The following is a 20,755-nucleotide window of genomic DNA, read 5'->3' on the forward strand; positions in this document are numbered from 1 at the left end:
TTCATGGCTAATTTTCCAAAATTCCTCTTAAAACTTGCATTGTTTCATATTAAATTTACATTTCACAAGCAAGAAAATTTGTGATTCCAAAAAAAAAAAAAAAAAAAAAATACTTCCAATCTGTTAATCCGGTTGTTTCCTGCTCCTGTGGCTCTTGCTTTTTAAAGTCCCTCCAGGGCACCGGAGGCTGTAAACTGTGGGGCCCATTAAGACGACGCTCTTGTTGGGTATTTACCAGCCTGTTTTTCAACGCAGCCCATTATTTCTGATAAATTAGCGGGCTGATTGTAGTGATACGTTCTAATTTGCAAACGAGTGCGGCGCACCTGTCACCGAGGCTCATTTGCTAATAATGACCGTTCACTGAATAAGTAACAACTCTTCTAATTCCAGTTGACTTTTTAACCGTCTGGTTTGTTTTTTATTTATTTTATTACTGATAGATCCGCCCCACCCCCCGCCCCACCCCTGGCCCTCCTCTTCGGACTTTTCCTTTCTGCAAAGCAGACAATGACTGAAACGGTTATTTAATGCATTAATCAGCTCACACATGCTAAATTTGGATATAGTGAAAATCAAACCTCCCTTTTTTGAGTTTCAGATTGACAAATGTGACATTTCTTATAATAACTTGAACATCTTCATTTCTCTAATTTCCAATATTTCATTCTTTTCTCTCTTATTCACATAACATACTTATAATATACACAAGCAGTAAAAGCATTTAATTCCAATGAAAATGAAAGACAGCCTCAGACAAGGGGAATTTTTGATAGAGACGGTGGGGAAAAAAAAAAATCTCCATGTGGCTTATTTGTACAGATTTTTATGCTCTTTCATCCCGAACATGAAAAGTGTTCAAACAATAAAAGCTGCAGGAACCGGCAGGAGGAGGAGCAGCAGGGTGGGATAACGGGTTTCCCATCAAAAGATACTGCCCAATAACTTTACAGGGGCCTTATCGTAATACAAGACAAGGGGGTATGTGACCTTCAGCCATTAAGCCATCCTGTTAATTGTCTAATAATAAAATATTTTTACTGTGCAAAACCCCCTTAGTGTAATTGAATTTCACTCTGCTTTTGACTTATCTTATTTTTATATCCCTTTGCCACGGCCGTCAAAGCCGACCATTACTGGACGTAATGGCGGCGCGGGATGAGTTTTGGAGGATTGCTGATCTAACGGAGCCACCTCCCGTCCATCCACCTCTTCCCTCCCCCCTGAAAACTTAACGCCGAAACCTCATTCTCATTACGCCGCTGATTACAGAGGCCTATTGGTCCTCATTAGCGCCCACTGATCCTTGGCTGAGCCCATGTTCTAACATCTTTTAATTAGCATTCTGGAAATCTAATCAATGTAATAACTCAGAATAATCTCCCCTTTTTGCTCTTATTTTCACCCGACGCCTTCGCTCCGCCGTGTTCCTGGCTCGCAGGCTCGCAGGCTGACAGAACACGGCCTTTTAATCTATAAGGCTGCGAGGTATGTGACACGCGAGCGTTGAGGAGGACTCGTAGCGCCGGTGGTTGAAGGGCACGAACGGGATCGCTGCCTTGATTGAGCGCACTTTATGGCGAGATACTTCCTTATCTCAACTTTGATATAAGAAATTTACATGCAAATGCGTGGGGGGTAAATTGAGCTGCATTTACTTATTTATTTTTCCCCCAAACATAAATCTAAACATGTCACCGAAGAGTGAAGAATCCCAAAACAAGGTTGAAGGTTAAGTATTCTACCTGATTAAATGAATTTCAGTCAGCGCTTGCTCTTGTTCAGTGCAGAAGCCTGTTGACCTGATTTAATCCCAGTTGCCTCCACAGTTGTGTGCTTGAGTTGTGGTTGGCTTGGAAGAAAAAATTGAATCTGTGGAGGAAAAAAATTGTGCAGAGGTTTTTTTTTCCTGCTTCTTTTGATAAGACTGTCTTGTACAGCCCTCTTCGTCCAGGCGTGGTTTGGCTCTGGACGGCCATTTTGTGTCTGGTGTGATGCGGGGTTTCGGTCGGTGTCACTTTGACTACATATCACAGTCAGTGATGGTGGTGGGCAGAGCTGCAGGTCGAAGAAAAGACTTTGTTTGTTCGCCGAAGCCGGCACAACAAACTTCATGCATCCTGGTATTTAAGTCACATGCACAAAATGATGAAGTCAAATGCACATTTTCCGCCCCAGACAGAGAGCCAAGCTCGTGCCAGTCTACCGGTTGTGTCCGCTGTCGTGCTGCTGCCGTGCCAGAAATCCAGGGCAGACATTTTGGAGCGGCGTGACACTTCAGACAAAGACACCAGGGCACGACGGGCCGCGGCTCGCTCTGCCGTCTCCCGGCAGCGCTGTCACGCCTCTTACTGTAGAGTGATGGATGGTGGCGTGCGTGCGTGCCACACAGTTGCTTGCCCTACCCGCGAAACACACGCTCGTGCACGCACACGTACACACAGGTACGTGTGAAAACCTAGAGGAGGCTCTCCTGCACACTGGACAGCCTGGATTTAACCTTGCCTCCCGTGCGCGCGCACACACACACAGACACACACACACGCATGCACGCACGCACACAAACCCACAAAGACAGACAGCCGTCCGAAGCGTAGCTGCGCTGCATAATTCAGAGCCAGGTGTAGGAGGAAAGGGGAATAAGGTTGTGTTTATTAGCTGCTCCCTTGGTGTTCTCTAAATTGGCTTGTTTGCTCGGCACAAGCACACAAACAGATGCTGTCCTCTCTGCTCTGGGTAATTCTCGGGGTCTCTGGGTATTTAGTGAAAAGCCGATCGCGCCGCACACAGCCTCATTAGTGCCGTGCGTGCAAACACACAGGCGCGCGCTCGCGCAGACACGCACACACAAACACAAACACACATTTGGGCTACTTGAAAAACACATTTGCGTGCTAATTCTTCCCGCTGACATTCACGAGTGCTGTTTGATTTGCGCGAGGAAGAAGAAGACATTGTCTCTCCACATAATTGTGGGGGTGGCGGCGTTGGTGGTGGGCGGGTATATAGCCAAAGCGCGCGGTGCGTCGCCCTCTCAGCGACACAATTTCACTCTTATTAAGAAAATCTGCATTTAGGAGGGACCAATGCTATCAGTCGAAATTAATCTGCTTTGACTGATCCCTAATGTGACCACAGTCATCGAGTAATTATTGTCTGGATGGCTGTGCACCAGCCCCATAACCGCTGTTGCCCCACCCACCCACCCATCCCCTCCTCCACCCCCAGACAGCAGCTAGTCTTGTTGTGTGAAACCCTCAGCGCCGTGCTGGTTACAGTGGCCGCGGCAGGCATGTCATTTAGCGCTTGATCAGTGAATCGTGATTAGCCTGCCCCGTATTATTGTGATTAACGTCCACCCGGCCGACGGGCCGCCCCGTTGTCACCAGCGATGCCATCTGAGATCTGGAGACCGCGGGATGAGATCCAGTGGAAGAACCCGCTGGAGTGACAACACAGAGACTGCTCACTCCGATAAAGGCTGCTTTTCCAAAGCGCTCGCAAGTGCAGACGCGCACTTCAGCTTCTGTCACGTCACTCAGGGAATCTAATGCACGTAACGAGTTCACGGCTCTTTCCCTGCACCGCCGTGTTTTGTCTGTGTGTCCGCTCACATTAGTTAAGCCGCGACCCTCTCGTTCGCCGCTCGTTGTTGCATAGCATTTTCTTCAGGCCGTGTGCTTTGTGTCTTTGTAAAAAATAAAACACACACACACACACACACACACACACACACACACAACGGGGCCCAGAAGCTCGCCTTTTTCCACCGTCCGCCGTTTCCCCTCCTTCATCTCGCACCTCCTCGACCAGCAAAGTCGATTTGACTGTGGCTGATTATAGTAACAAAGGCAAGTCCAAGAGAATATGCACATTCTCACTGTACGTCAAATTAGATCACAGCAAAAAAAAAAGGGGGGGTTGCGCACGCAGCCACACACACACACACACACACACACACACACACACACACACACACACACACACACACACACACACACATCTCTTCTCATCAGACGACCGGTCGCTAACACACAGGGAGGTTTCGCTAACAGGCCTGTGTGTGGACCAAACTGTGGTTGTGGTGGCTCACTGCTGCACAATGCACAGGGTAAATAAAGTCCGATACTAGCTGCGTTTCCATTACCTGTAAAATAGCGCAAGTCGTCAATATCGCAAGGAAAAATTGGTAATGGAAATGCCTAAATTTCAAAAAAACTCTCAAATATTGCTAAAAGGTTTCGCGATATTTGCGAACTCTCGGTTTAGCAAATTCTCATAAATGTCATGGGACGAGATTTTATGAGAATTACGGCTTATGCGCTTCACACCATTCAATAGAAACGCCTGCAAAAAAAAGCAATTTTTCAGTTGAAAATGAAATTATTAAATTATTCGGCGCGTACTTGCTTTCAGTTCACGCGAGATGCTGACTTTGCGTCTGCCAATACAGATGGAAGCCAGCGTTTGTTTCTGGAGATCTTTGTGTTTGTCGATGCGTCTCTGAGTGCAACCCCACGTGTGTGTGTGCGTGCGTCTCATTCCTTTTGTAATTACTCGGCTAAATTCGAGACCCCCTCGCCGTGGTCCTTGTGCATCCGCAGGCGAAGACGAGTCAGTTGTGATTACAAAGTAAACGCTGCAGCATCAGACGGAAGGGAGGGGGTGAGGTTGGGTGGTATGGGTGAGGTTGCGGGGTGGGAGGGGTTACATGCTGATATGCATTCTATCAGGATGATTTATGCAAATTATGCACATTATTCCCGCAGGAATCTCTCTTCTCAAAGTGCCAGGATAAATTGCCGGAAATTAGCCATAAAATTCACTGTGCGGGGAGTGTGAGGTGAAGGCCGCCGCCGAGCCAAGGACATCGGGCTGCCGCGGACACGCTTGGCCTGGCCTGCCTCCCCCATGCTTGGCATTCATGGCTGTTAAAGACCTCCGCTCAGGCAGACGCGCCCAAGTCTTGAGTAGCACTCGGCGCATCAGCAAGATCAGCCAAGCAAGTGTTACACTAACGGCCAGGCCTTCATGCTCTGGTAACGTGACAGATTTTCTACCGCGGGGATGAGGCCCCTCTGGCGTTTCGCATTTTCAACCCCCCCGCGCCCCTCGCCCCACTCCCCACTCCCTCTCTCTTTTGCATTCCTTGAAAAATATATTTTTATTGTAGTTTACTTTTTAAGCGTTCTTAAAAGCATTAAGGATTCCGCTTTTTTAAAAAAAAAAATCCCTTCGTGTCTATTCATGTGGGCAGTTTTTGTTGCATTTGTGGTTGATCTCGTTTGAAATGTGTCTTAATCTCTAGATTACGAGTGCGTTTAATCAGAAATCTGCCCAGCGATCAAGTGCTACAACGGCTGCAACGAGTCAGAACAAAGTAGCTTCCAGTGTGGAAGTAGAACGCACGGTTTACTTTAACGTCTTCTTTAGTACTTTATCTGAATTCTCTGCTGGCCAAGCTTTTCGTGTGTGTGTGTGTGCGCGCGCGTGAAATGAGCAGTGAGTGATTCACCCCGTTATTGTGTCATCATCGTGTCTTTATTTCAATCTGGAAGCCAGAGGTAATGAATATCAGAGCGGAGATGAAATCCACCTTGCTTTCGCTTTAATGAACCCTGAGAGGGTCAGCATCTGCATATTGATCAGGACAAGGGATCCCTCCCTGTGTGTATGTGTGTGTATCTCTCTCACAAATAACGCACACAAAAAAAAAACATTCCAAGTTCACAACTGTTTGGTTTCTTAAAGTATTATTATTATTATTATTATTATTATTATTATTTTCCTTACGATATTTGCTCATATTTCTTCTATTTCATCTGGAATAGGTTAGAACATAGATACAATTTCTATGAACCTTTCAGGTTTGATGTTTAAGTATTTGTCATCAGAAATCAAACTTTACATAGCCGGACCTAACGAGGTCCTTGAAACGACGACATCAGCAAACTGAGAGGAAATTTTCTCCTGGCAGCAGTTACATTTTTTTATGTGATGTTTGCACAGTTAAAGGATTTGCACTGCCTCCCTGTTCTTACTCACTCAAATTTAGATTGAATTGTAGCATAGAAAAACACAAACCCGTACAAGCGAGCAAGCCGGCCCCGTCTGAAACAACAAGCCAAATCATTGTGCTCGGCCATGACAGGTTTTCATCCTCCGAGGAATAAAAGAACATCAGATTAAGGCACCAGAATAGAGCCATCGGTAAACAGGGATTAGGGGATTGGCGCTCTAATCTGATTAATATGGGGGCTGTTTGAATATTAGAGATGTTACTAAACAATAGCATTTCGGATGAGACTAAACTCCCGCGTCACGTCATTTATTGTCCTTTCGGAACTAAACACCATATGTCACATGACCTCTAGGCTGCCATTCAGAAAGAGAAAAACAAATGGTCCAATTAATTTGGGAGCTTTGTAGATAAACATAAAAACAAACCAGCTAGGGAGGGAAAAACACATCAATGCCGATAAATTTAAATGGAATGTGACTGTTTGTAAAAAAAAAAAAAAAAAAAAAAAAATCCTTTACTATATTGTTCTCTTTGTTATAATGTAGTAGTCCAATGTTCCATAGATGTTAACAAATTGACCTCTCCTAGCTTGTGCAGGTGCCGAAGCATTGAAATAAAAAATAGTGTAACTATTGACTCTTTCTAAGAGTTTAAACACTTTCCAAAAGTTGCAGCACTGCTCGTCTTCAGCTTCAGTTTGAAAGGACAAACATAACAGGCACTTCTCGTTACTTCTTGGAAAAAACTACCCCCTTAAAATTGTCTGACTTTTTTTCTTTTCCTTTTATTTTGGTACAACACCTTTAGCAATTGTTGGTACTTTAACAGTTTGTTAGAAAAGACTTGCAGTGGCCAGGTGCAAAGACGTCTAGCCTACATTTTATTACCCCGTAGTGAACACAAAAACAACATTATGCATTGCTATCAGCAGGCTGACACAAGTGAATTACCACCCAACACTTGATTTGGTGCCTGAGCCGGTGCACCACATATATCTTCATACACAGTGTATGACACAGCATGGATGGATCCGCTGCCAGAGTTTTGTCTTTTGCTGATAGGACGCGAGGACATTTCAATTCGCCGCTCTTCTGTATGTTTTGACTTTCATGTTTATCATCCTTCGCATATACATCACAACCCCAGTTATGAATAGGCACCCTGCTGGCTCTTGATATGGCAAATTGGACATTTTATTGTTTATGAAAAGCGCTGTTTTTATCTCCCACTTTTATTCATGAGCCCCGGATCTCGCCGTAAACGTCCTTAAGACAGATTCGGCTTTATTAGACTCGTGAATAAAAGCGATGGTGCTTATTATGACTCTGCTGGCTGCGGCTGTGTGGCCAGGCGCTCGCAGCTCGGTCCGCCTAGTTGTCTCCCCTTCATGAGGTTTCATGAGAGTGCTGCGTCACTGCACAGTCCAACCCAGCCAAATAACATTTCCCAGCCCCTTGTGTACACACGACATTTCCACCAACTTGTAACAATGGCAGAAACTTCAGAGTGTGAGGGACTTCCCACATCGGCACCAATATGATCATGTGACTTCAATCAAGTGACACTTCACCTAAATGCTGTCATCCCCTCGGTTTATGTGTGTGTGTGTGTGTGTGTGTGTGTGTGTGTGTGTGTGTGTGTGTGTGTGTGTGTGTGTGTGTGTGTGTGTGTGTGTGTGTGTGTGTGTGTGTGTGTGTGTGTGTGTGTGTGCGTGCGTGCGTGTGTTTTCCTTGTGTTCTGTTGGCCTCACACATATGGCCTGTCTAACCCCTGGGGAATTTTCTCTGCTCAGCTAATGTGAATATTAGTATGGGTTAAACGCTCCAGTCATTTGTGCATTAATGCATATTGCATAATTAATGTTTTTTTGTGATGTTTTCACTCGCCAATCTGTAGTGGATGGGAAAATAATAACGATATTTGTTTACTCAAGTTGAAAAGGTGATCAATATGGATTCATGCCGTGTTGATGTCTTCTTGTGATTTCCATTCTGGATGAAGGTCTGTGCTGTGAAGACACAAGGCTTTCCGGAGTGTGATGGGATTAAGTGGGACACTGTATGACCCTGCTGTCGGGGTGGCTCATGATACAGACATAAAGTGATCACGTACCGGCCAAACCACTGTCGTGAACGGAGAACAATATCTATTAAATCTTTTTTATTCTTTAAATTACTTGGTAGAAGCTTTGATATTTTTTTTGGGTGGCATGTATCCGTATTATTTTCTTTTCAACGAATCAGTACTATTGGATTAATTTTAAATTCATGAAACATCTGAACTCTAAATTAGCTTCATCTAAACAAAGGAGAGAAAACCAGAATTTATTGTCATTCTGAGCTGAAGGTAACATTGTCTTCTTGTCGAGAAAATTCCACATTGTGCTGCCATCACAGAGCTGCTTAAATATTACAGCAAAGTGTTTCTTAAAATTTTAATTATTTATTGCAAAATAGTGCAAAAATTGCAGAAGAAGGGGTATTTATTTCCTGTCAAATCTGTTGCCTCTATCCGTGGTGCTGAACTCACACACTGACTTTACTGACATTTAATCCACTTCCTCAAAAAAATCCTAAAAAATAAAAATAAATAAAATATTGTTACGGTTATTTAGAGGAAAATGTTGAATTGTTAGAATAATTTTGAATAAATTTGTTTTTGTTTTAGTGTAAAATTGAAATGTATGATGACTGGATTAAAAAACAAAAAAACAAAACAACAGCTATAGCAACCAAAGCAATAACAGAGTTGATTTTTGATCCTTGTAAGCTTGTTCCGGGTATTTTTTGGAGTTAATACCTGTCTTGCATCACGTCAGAATGTTTCGCTGTGGACAGATGACTGAGGGGGGGACAAAGGGCGAGACGAAGGGAGTGCAGCTGACGGCTGCGTTGTGATTAAAGACACCAAATTACGGCAATGAACAGCGTTGTAATTACATTCCTTAATCACATTCTGGAGGTCTAATTGCCTTAACGATGCGCCTCATTATGTGCGGGCAGGTATTGCAGTCGACAGTTTTTCCTTCACACACTTGTTTTCGAATTATCACATTATTAAACACCGTCATGGATATCGCTTTAGTCACAATCACAATAGTGGTCGCCGAGTCTGACATGACTTCTCACACTGCAGAAAGGAACGCGTTTGTTTTGGTGACGCTCCTCGATGTGCTTTGTTTTCCACGATTTATATTAGGATTCAATTTCCGCAGGAACTAAAAGTTTTTTTCATTGTCCTTTTTAGCAATATTTCGCATAGACCAAGATGACACTAGGTGGGAGATGATGTTTATTCTGAGATTAGCGGCAAAACTTTTATGGTTTAACACGAATAAAAATAGCATATTCACTGCCCATGTTTCTTCCCGTGCGGGAAAAGTGTGACTGTTATCTCTTACGGCGACTCTAAATCCAATGTGGAAAACAGCAGCAGTTGTTGTTCAAAATATTTTTAATAAAGCTTTTTAACACTGAAATACATACAAATGGCCCTCTTTACTCGGAGAATAACTACTGTATCTACAATAATCCACAATCTGACCTGACAACGCGGTCAATCTGAAGACCATGGAAGGGGGCAAATGGACAAAAGATACATAAACAAAAGAAAACCCTACATTGTGCAATACTAATTGTCCAATATAAATATTCAAAATGGTCGTTTACAAAAAAAAAACACACACACATCGAAACATCGTTCGCCTCGTTCATTCAGTTTTTTTTCTCTTGAGAAAATGTACTTTATCGTCACAGTGACCCAAAAAAAAAAAGAAATGGCGAGCTCAACTATCAACAAGTTTCCGTATTAGCACATAAATAGCCCGCAGGGGCGATCAAACGACTCAACGGTCAATGTCATTTTAACTTTTCCTTTTTAACGTGTGCTCAGATGTTGGATTAGGCCTTGAACCAGTGGGGAGACAGCGCGAGTGTCAGTGAATCATAAAACACACACACACACACACACACACACACACACACACACACACACACACACACACACACACAGCTCGAAAAATAAGTGAGGAAGCAGCAGAAATAAGATGTTGGACTAACGGTCCAGGTTGTCAGGTCGCCCATCTCTCCAAAACGGGTCCATGTCAGAGCAAAGAGGTGGCCGCCAAACTCACTTCTTACTTCAGGCCTGCTTGGACTTCAGTTTGGTCGTCACTGTCAGTCATACTAGCACTTAAAGGATGATTTATGTACACAATCAAGTATTGTTTGAACTGAAAAAAGCGAGCTTTTGCATTATATTATGAAAGTCGGTGGTGCGTCTTTGTCCCCAGCCTGCCGTCAGTGGTTTTCCCTCTCCAAAAGTGTTTTTTCCCCCCTTCCTTTCGAAGTGCCGTCTCATATCTGGTGTGCTTTCTCAGAGTCTATAGTTCTCTCTTACACTCTCCGTCGCTCTCAGTTAAGGCTTGTCAGTGCACTGTTTGCAGAGGCTGGACGCGACGTTGTTGAACAGGGCACATTTGTCGGGGCAGGAAGACGGCGCCACTCCGGTGGGGAAGGGGGGGTATCCGGGCGGCTGCTCGTACGCGCTCAAGGTGGGCGCCGCGAGGGCAGTGGTGGCCGGTATGGAGGCGGCGGAGATGGCCTGGCCCTGGTTGAGGTACGCCACCAGCCTCCTCATCTCCTCCAGGGCCTGCGCCTGCATGAGGATGTAGTTTTTGGCGAGCAGCAAAGTGGCGATTTTGGAGAGTTTCCGCACCGACGGGCTGTGCGCGTACGGGATGACCCCCCTGAGCTCGTCCAGCGCGTCGTTCAGGTCGTGCATCCGTCGCCTCTCCCTGGCGTTGATGTTTAGCCGCAGCGTTTTCTGCTCCCTGGTTTTCTTACCTCCTTCACCCTTCCCCGGGGGCCCAGTCCTCAGCATCATGTCGCACCTGTCGTCGCTGTCGTCGTCCGGACTCTGCTCTCCTCCGCTGCTCTCCGCCACCAAGCTCCTGTTTGCGCTCTCGCCGAAATTGACGCACAAAGATCCGGTCGGCAGACCCAACGACCCGGCTCGACCTCCCGCCAGTCCTCCCTGCTGAATCGGGTCCGACTCAGTCTGGTCAAAGCAGCTGATGGGCGATTGGCGATCTCGGACCGGGAGCTCGATGCCGGCGGATGACCTGTAAGGGTCCATCTTCTTGGTGGACACGGCGCTGAGAGTTTTGTGAAAAATGTCCCCCGTGCCGCCGGCCAAGTTCATCCTCCTGTCCATACTTGGCTGGTTCTTCTCCCCCTCGTCGTTTACGCGCAGCAGTCGCTTGTGCAGAGAAAGTCTTGACGCGCTTCTCTTGAGTTTTTCTCTCTCCGGCGCCGAAGTTGCGGTCTGCTCAGCTCAGATACGCACACGAGGAGAAGACTCGCGCATGAAGTGCCGTCTCTCTCTCCCTCTCTCTCTCCCTCTCTCTCTCTCTCCCTCTCCCTCTCTCGCCACGTCTCTGTTTCAACTTCACCGGATCGACGCGATGATCCTCGTTACGCACGAGACGCTCGAGTCTTTTTACATCATTATCCTGAGGCGGGTTATTAAAAAGGATTCGCCTATTGGGAGAGAGAGAGAGAGAGAGAGAGAGAGAGAGAGAGAGAGAGAGAGAGAGAGAGAGAGAGAGAGAGAGAGAGAGAGAGAGAGAGAGAGAGAGAGAGAGAGAGAGCCCCCCCCTCTCTTGCCCTCCACCCAATCAGCTTAACGGTGTAATTGATGACATCTCAGGATGACAAACAGTGCCGCGTGCGCACAACGTGCCTCCCATTTATTGCAGGAATGTAACTTTAAAGCTTTTACTGTTGTTTCCGCTCGCTCAAAGACAAAGGAGGCGAACCAGATAGCAAAATATGGGTGAATCAACATTGTGTTTTCAACCATAGCCAACACTATATCAGCGATGATTCAACCATCATATAAACGGTAATGTGCATATATATTGAATCAACTAAGAGTGATTTGTAGACATCAAATCAAAATCGTCATGCCTTTCCCCCCCTAAGTGTTAAAGCATTTCCCCCCTCTAGACTTCTTTGGAGGAAAGTTATGGTTGAAAACGACGTTGATTCAACGTGTAAATTACTTCGCGCTTCAATGCCCAGGTTTCAACGTTTATTCAATGTGTCATTTCGCTATCAGGGTATTGATATGGGCCAATGTTATGGGTCCTTACTTTGCAACACAGGCCGTTTTAGTGACTTTGTACAACATCATTATATTGTTAGCGCGTACGTAAAATAAAATCAGCTCGTTACGTTTTCTCTGTGGGCGCAGTGAATTAAGAGAAGAAGGAGAGAAAGGAAACTTTATCTATCTTCTATTCCGTTCAGTAAAAAAAAGTAATAATATAATGTTAATGATTATTATCACCGTGATTTCAAGCACAGAGTGTAATAAAGTCATCACATAGTCACGTTTCATTGTTGTGGTCATAACCCCGTCAGTATTGGCAGTTACTCCCACGTTGAACAACCCCGCAGCGTTTCCCCAAATAACTTGGACCTATACTGCCATCTACTGGAGGATTATATGTAGTACATCCACATTGATCAAGCCAGTGATCCACCACTTTTGCGTCAGTTTTATGCAGTGGTCCATAAATGTTTATCATATTTTATATCATTTCATTTTCTTTGGCGTTCCCTTTTATATTAGATTGTTAAACTACAGCTGTTTGATGTTTCTGCTGGGGATAAAAATAATTGAAAAAAAAAAAAAAAAGGAATAGTTAACCTACAGCGTTAGACAGCGCTCCAAATACTTCTTTGGAAGGCTCAAGTAGGGCACATTGAGACACTGATCTGATCCATTCATTGTCATGAAGAGAAAATTTGGAGAGTAGACATTGTGTTTGTATTCTTTCTGTGTAGCTTTTTTTAAGGAAGTTTTTCCATGTCAACTCGATGGCGCTACTTGACGCTTGAATGCTGCTTGTATTTGAAATAGTATCATATGTTTGTGATTTGCTCAGTTGAAAGATCATGCTGCTGTTGTGAGCCAGCCATTGATGACATCATGCATCACATCAATAACATTGGTACTGGGATGTCTACGATGTAACTGAGAGCTCACTGAAAAACGTGAAATGTTCGCGGGAGTAATTGATCTTGCCGAGTTGTTTAAAATTGTTGGACTTGTGTTGTGTGTTCATGTCAGTTCCAGTAGCGCCACCAAATGGTATACCAAGTTCAAGGTTAATATTTGGTCAAAATTCTAGCCACTTCTTCATTAATGTATGTTAAATCTCCTTCGACTTGAAGCTGCCAAGGAAGAACACTTTGAGGATTATGATCTAATGCCAGCTAAAAAAGAAAGTCACTTTGTCTAGTGGCAGCAAGAGAACACCTTCATGGCCAATCAGGTCCAGCTAATGAGATAAGATGGGCCAGGTTGGTGCCACAGACATTACAGCCACAGCCTGTCAGCACTTTGGTAATGAAGAGGCTATGGAGGGCAAAACTGTGTAAGAAAAGGTGCACAGGCATCCATTTAGATTGAGACAGAGGAGACGTTTAAGAGAAAGGAGCGCAGCTCCAAACTGACTAAAGCATGTTGTATTGGGATTGTCAGATCTCACTTAGTGTTCATAGACTGTGATGCTTCAAACAAGTTCTACTTTTGTCTTGTACCTCTTCAAAATTAGTATTTAGGATGAGAACAGTAGGAATTTCATCACTTTAATGATCCAGTCAACCTGAGATAAAAGCATTATTGAGTTTATCTACATCCAGTGGGACTTCAATGACCGTGCCTATGGAATATCAACTGTTTTGGTCAAAAAAATTGGTGAAATTTTCCAAATTGCTGTGAAAAGAAGTTGATGCCTTGCTGTCCATTGTGTAGATTTTTTTTTAAGTTAACTAACTCAACCATGTGGTCATTTGGTAGCTGTGTATCATGAGGTTTCACAAATTCAATAAATGTCCTCTAAGAAAATAAATAAATGTCATTTTATTTTCTTATCCACAAGAGGGCAGTAACTGACTTCTCATGGTGGAACCAGCTGGAGTCAAAAGATGATGAGAGTGAAACAGTGGCAAGTTAAACGTGCCCCATTGCTTCCTGGTGGCCTTCATTTGTCTTTGTAGATATTAGGTTATCAGTGGAAAGCAGACACTTGGCCTGTAGAAGATTTATATAGTTTTTAAATTTTCAACCTGAATTTGTTCTACACCAAGTCCTGTCACGTGTTCACCTGACATTATATTTACCCTCTCATTTGCTACTTCCCTTGATGTTTGAAACCGTTAATGTTGTATGCGACCTTTTGCATTTCTAGGTCAGTGTCTGTCCTTCCTTTACTTTGATATGACGTTTAAGATGATCAATACACATATATAGTTCTAGAATGAAGCTGATTTTTAATGTTCTGAACACATATTGTTTTGCCAGTGTTTAATGTGTATTCAAAGAGTTGTAAAAAAAAATACATATACGACTCAGGTAGTGACAACAATGATCCCTGCTTTTGTTTCTTTGTGGCTGACCGATGGCACCTCTAAGATGGTCCGATGTGCGTGTGTGCAGTTTCCGTTCGGTCCACTAGGGGTCCGTATCGGAAAGGATTTGGGTTTATTGGGCAGGAATGCCACGAGACAAACTCCTGCTTGAATCTGAGCGCTCAGTAAGGAATGCGAGGCATCGTTGACAGACCCTTGCACACTGGCTTGATTTTGACATTTGACTTCGTATCGGATGAGCTGAACCTACCTCCTCATTTACATTCACTATATATGTTCATGTGGAAATCATAAATCGTTTTAATATTCCTGACATGGAGAGGGTCTTTTAACGTTATTTGCTGGCTGGTGAAAATGACGCCACAGTCATGTGCCACTCTTAACAATTGCACTCAAAGCAAGTGTGAGGACTAGGTGTCACTAATGAAAATATTTAATTCCATGCCAGACATTTCATGAAATACGGCTGTTACTCTTCATAATAGAAATTATAGCTATAATAAAATTACTGCATTAGGTTTGAGTCATTTCGGGAAATACAATTAAATCAAATCACCACAATATGCGAATTTTTGAGCTCATTTACAGACTCTCGACTTTCTGATTTTTCTGAACGTCCACTTGCTTGCGCGTGTGTGTGTGCGTGTGTGTGTGTGTGTGTGTGTGTGTGTGTGTGTGTGTGTGTGTGTGGATCTTATTTGTACGCAGGAAAAAAATCGCCGCATACAGCCTTGCATTCCTGAACTCCGGTCAAATAGTTGAGCCTTTTTCACTTCTCCATGCGGCAGGCGAGTGAAACAAAAGGCTGATTGGTGGTGCGCAGATTTCAGCACCACAGAAGCTGGACAGCGCTCCAAGGCGACGTGTTTGTGTGTGCGCCGATGAACAGCTCCCGCTGACACACACACACACACACACACACACACACACACACACACACACACACACACACACACACACACACACACACACACTTAAATAGTCACAAAATCACAAGGAAATCAGACTCTTAAAGCCACTGTGTGTATTTCTTTTATTGATTAACAGAAACCGTAATGCGTCACAGTCACAGACAAAACGTAAAGCCTCGCCGTGAGAATTGCACACAGCAAGAAGATGACAACTGCCGAGGAAAGTAGGATCAGCTCTTGGCATTCACCGCGTGCCTTAATTGTAAGACATTAAATCAAGGTCCGCTGTGAACACGGAGAGACAAAATCCGCCGCTCTGTGTGCGCGCGAGTGTGTGTGTTTGTGTGTGTCGTCCAGCAGCCGCAGTCATTCGGCTGAAGACACCGTAAACCTTACCGCAGAACCTCGTCGAAAATACAATCAATGATTTCGCAGCCTTCGGGGGGCCTTTGTGTCTAAATACTGTATCTGGTCAGGACGAGTTTTGACGAGTTTTGACCAAAAGAAAAGAAAAGAAAAAAAAAAATCCAAAAATCCCATAGGGCTCCAAAGATATTGTATCCTTCCTTGGTTTTTGTGCAGGCCTAAATTGTTACGTTAAAAAAAACATAAACACACACAACGGAGGAATAGAGGAAAAACCTGTTATGTTAAATGACGACTCAAAGTAGCAGATTGCTTTTCCGCAAAAATGTTGATATCTCCGAGGCGTAGGGCTCCTTCTGATGAGATTTTTGGGGACCGCCGTTTCCAAAGGTTGGATTCACGTTGTCCTCCATTATTCCATTGCGAATCTACAAGAAAAGGAAAGGAAAATGCGTCACTGACTTCGATCAGGCAAAATCCCAAATTGACCTGTTTAGAAAGGCAAAAAAAAAGAAAAAAAGAAAAAAAACGGAACACGATCCGCGTCCACCTCCAAAATATTGATTTTTTTTTTTTCTCTCCTTCTCACCCTCACCCCCACCCATCCACCTCCCCTCCAACCATGTAACTCTGCGGTCTCTATTTGAGGGTCACACGAAACCGACGCAAATCTCGAACGGGGCAGCGGGAGAGCGGTGTTAAAAAAAAAAAAACCTGCGGGCGAGCAAACCGTCTATACCTGTCGTCGTCCGCGCACGCAAGTCCTCCAGGAGCAGCAGCAGCGAACTGACCGGAACCGAGGCTTGCAGCCCCGCAGCGCCGCCGACGCCGCCTGAATGGGAACTGATCCGCCTCCGTCCGCTCTTTTCCTCCGACTTTAGGATTAATGGTGTCCCAGCCAAACAAATGAGGCATCTGCCTTCAGCGCAAGAGGATCGGGATGAGGAGAAGGAGGGGATAGGAGGGGAGGGAGGGGGGGGGGGGGGGTGCTGACGTCACCGACCAAACAGATGTTCCTCTATATTACCCAGCGCCCCCCCCCCCCCTCCTTCATGACTATCCCGTGTCCTTGAAACTAGGGAGGGGGGGTGGGGGGGGGGGGGTGACGACGGTCCCATTCGGATTATTAATGTTTATGGGCAAATATGAATTGAGCGGAAGTGGAGCTGGGGGGGGAGGAAGAGGGGGTTGTGCACGCGCGCGCACGGGCCGGTGGAGGAAATGCCTACAATGGGCCGGCAAACTGTGAAGCCCCCAAAATGTGGGATTGGATGCGAGCTGGTTATGCAACATTGCACTATTCCCCCAAAAAATGAGAACACACGTGTACGTGACACACACACACACACACACACACACACACACACACACACACAAAACCAGCCGAGAGACTCACACTTATGTACGGGCATGCGCACACGCACCCTCCCACCCCCCATCGCGCACTTGCGCACACACACACACACACACTTGGGAGAGGGATGAGGGAGAGATGCTCGTGTCACCTACTGTTTGATGTGAGAGCATTTAGTTGAACGCTCAAGGTTTTTTGTCTCATTTGACTGGGTGTTCGCAACCCTTTCAATAAAGACTTTAGCATGCCCCTCCTGATAAGAGTGCCGGGAAATCACTTTTATTTTAGAATAAAAAAAACGAGGACCACCAAAAGACCAAAGCACTTGCAGATTTTCCAATGAATTGCTGGATTTTAAATGAGGTCATTGACGTCTAATCGTAATCTGGATGCGCATACCTACTTGACAGAGCCCCTCTAGTCAAAGTGATGACCGCTTCGACACCTGACAGTCCGATCTGGCAAAAAAAAAGGAGCCAAACCACATTGCGTAAAAAAATTAAAAAAAAAACCTAGCGTGGAGACAATGAAGGAGGCAGCAGGCTTGGAAGATGCGGTGGTGGCGGCGGCAGTGCTTTACACTCTCGGTAGAATGCAGGGGAAGAGGGAAACAAAGGAAAACGCCATTTTAGATGGAAACGTCGCCCCCATCCCATCCCCTGAAAACCCGGGCGACTTCTCTCATCTGCCGTGCGTGGCTGAGGGGGCTTCACTTTCGCTTGTCACGCACCGGATCCTTGTGCATGGCCACCGACAGGGAAGACGACCCCTATTGTCCGTAGAGCACCGCGCAACCACCAAAACGTCGAGGCTCCCACGTCTAACGCCCTCCCTCCTCTCTCATTGATTATGCAACCGTCCACACAGAATGATCCGTGCAGCAGTACGAATGACTTGCGTTGATGTATTATTCATTTATTTATTTATTTTTTGATTCGCGTCCCTCCTCGAATGGTTCATCCCCGCTGAAGCCCCGCAATAACAATGGCAAGTGCAACGTGCACGGGGGACGCAAAACGTGGAGCAGCAGCACCACTGCAGATACATGAAGATCAGAACCTGCATCGGATCCAACTGAAATAAAACATTTTTTGTCGGCTCGAGACGAAGCACAAAGAGGCAGATCTCATTAATAATGGACCAAGTGGTCGATGGTTGGACTGAGCACTCACCAGAAAAAAAACGGTCCACGCCATATGGTGCATCCCAGCCGCTGCACGCGCCCCATGCGAGTGTTATTCATCCCCCGCCACTGTGCTTTTCTTCCCGCATTTGGGGGGCCGCTTTGGGTGGGATTTCTCTAGTGCAGATCTGGCGCCTTGTATTCCCGGTTCCTTTTTTTGGGGTGTGGAGCGGCGGATCGAGCCGGGACTCCCGTTTGCTGCGAGGCTCGGACTGCCAATGAGAGCGACGCTCAGGCAACTGCAAAGCATGGCTGCTGCTTTCTCGCCCCCCCCCCCCTCTCCTTTTTTTTTTTTTTTTCTTTTTTCAAAAGAGGGCAGGTCGTTCTGTGCATTACAATAAAATCTCTCTCTCTCTCTTCCCCTCCTCTCTCTCTCTCTCTCTCTCTCGCTCGCTCCGTCTCTGCTCGGCTGCACACGCGCACGCGCTCCCCACGCACGCTCGCCCACACTGACGCGCAAATGCAAACCCCTCTTCCCCCACACTGCTCGCTCCCGAGAAGCCTATATCTCCTGCGCTTTATGTTATTATTTCCAGTCTGCTTTTTTTCATTAATATTACCATCATGTTTTCCCCCCGTGCGTGTCGCCGCCGCTATAGTGCCATCAGTGTGTAGCGTAGCTCGCTGCTGCACCCACCACCACCTTGCTACAGTTTTATACGTGCGGCTATAGCTATAAGGCGAGGCTTGCGCATTAACTGTGTGTGCGTGTGCGTGCCGCAATTAATCGTATTTAATGCCGTTTGTCTTTTGAAAGGTCCATTAGTGCGTTGCAGCTTCACGCATCAGGCCGCAGAATTGCAGCTCTCCTTTTTTTCTTCTTCTTCTTCTTTTATAGCCGTCAGTCTTGCACCAGGAGTCGGCACTGCGTGTGCACCTGATCCTGTGCACGGAACGAACACGCGAACACGCGAGAATTGTGTGTGTTTCGACTCGTTCCTATAGCAAACCAGGCTTCCATAGGCCGGAAATCGATTGGAGCAAGTGTCACTCCCCCACTGCCCTGTTTGAATCCCCCCCTCACTTCCTGTCGTGATTGACTCCCAGGGAGGGAAAAAAAAGGTCCAATCAAAGCCACGATCCCGTGTATGATGTCATTTGAGTAACCCCACTTACCCCATGCAGAGGCTTCTAAAGCCCGCGTGTATACCTGCAAACCTATTGTCCACGCCGTCATAATGCAGCCCGTGGGTGTTATCGACGCCCGGTTTCTTCGCGTTCTCGTCTCTTATTTCTCGTCCTCTCACATCCTCCACATCGCTTCCTCTCCCGCATGCAGCCGCGCTGCTACTGTTTCACTCGGTTACAGCGCTGGCCTTTGACGACTGCGAGACGCACTCGGTGCGGTGATGCAACATGGATGCGTGATGCAACAGCGGCAGCGAACACTAATCTAATGTCGTTTTGTCAACATATGTACTTTTAGATATTCTGCCTTTTTTTTTGGTGGGGTTACGTGGAGTGTCAGCGGGGGCTTGCGTCAGGCCACGTTTAGAGGGAAGTTTGAAAGAGAGGGAGAGGGAGAGAGAAGAGTGGGGGGCTATTGTTCCTGCTGAAACAATGGGAGCTGCGAGGCGACATGCAGCGTTGCGCACATGAATGGCAGAGCTCTGGTGTGTGTGGGTCAGTGGCCCGGGGTCTCCGTCCCAAAGCCCCTTTCCCAGCGCCTCACAATGAACCTGCGCAGGGTCGGGACTCCTAGGGGTCACAGGCCAGTCCCTTTTGTCCCGCACTTCAAAACACATAAACATTTATAAATCAAGAGGCAGGCACTGGGCCCCATGTTTTGGAGGGGAGAAGGGGGGGGGGGGGGGTAGAGGGGGAGGCGGTTCAGGGGGTGACGTGAAGGAGGGAAAGTGCTGAGGGAGAAAGGGGGGAAAAGAAATAAGTTGTGGCAGCGGATAGACATTCCATCATTTGGACAGAAGGGGGGAAGTTTGGAAAAGTTGCAGCCTTGTGCTTGGAAGTTGCGGCTCCGTGCACGGACGGTCTCCGGGTGGAAAAGGAGCGTGCAAGCCAAGTAAGACGGGATTTGGACTATTCCCCCCCCCCCCTTCTGTCTTATGAATACAATCCTCCCTTTGGAGATGCGTTCTGCGGGACGGGAATTGTGTCGCACGGTGACGTGTTGTTCTCCACGTCCGAGGACTCCAGGGACTGAACGGGGACGAACGCACAGCGCTGAAGCGAGCTGACGAAATTTGCACAAAGCGGTGAAGTCAGTGGCGTTACCATTAGTGGACACCATCTCTTTACACTTTTCTTTTAAAAGAAAAATGAAAAAAAAAAAAAAAAAAGAAGAAGAAATGAAACACTCGCAGGAACGAGGGATCGCTGCGACCTCTGTGTTCATGCTCTGCTCGAACTTCACATGCAGGCGACGTCGAAATGCGTCTCGTTTTTCACGCGTTTTCCACCCGACGCGACGTTGTTATTTGTGCGGCGAGAGAATCTTAATGCATGGCCTCCTCCTTCACC

At 46.0% G+C, this 20,755-nt stretch overlaps 1 protein-coding gene across 1 annotated transcript; it reads right to left on the reverse strand.

The window, feature by feature from the left end:
• Positions 1-9,353: 9,353 nt before the first annotated feature.
• Positions 9,354-11,424, reverse strand: bhlhe22 (basic helix-loop-helix family, member e22). The gene has a single exon (XM_076050314.1). It carries the CDS (start codon positions 11,234-11,236, stop codon positions 10,439-10,441), a length of 798 nt encoding a protein of 265 aa, XP_075906429.1. The 5' UTR covers positions 11,237-11,424; the 3' UTR covers positions 9,354-10,438.
• Between the last annotated feature and the right edge of the window lie 9,331 nt (positions 11,425-20,755).

The sequence above is a fragment of the Nelusetta ayraudi genome, unplaced genomic scaffold, assembly GCF_046127955.1.
Source record: "Nelusetta ayraudi isolate G7.1 ecotype Tasmania unplaced genomic scaffold, CSIRO-AGI_Nayr_v1 ptg000127l, whole genome shotgun sequence".
NCBI classification, from domain to species: domain Eukaryota; kingdom Metazoa; phylum Chordata; class Actinopteri; order Tetraodontiformes; family Monacanthidae; genus Nelusetta; species Nelusetta ayraudi.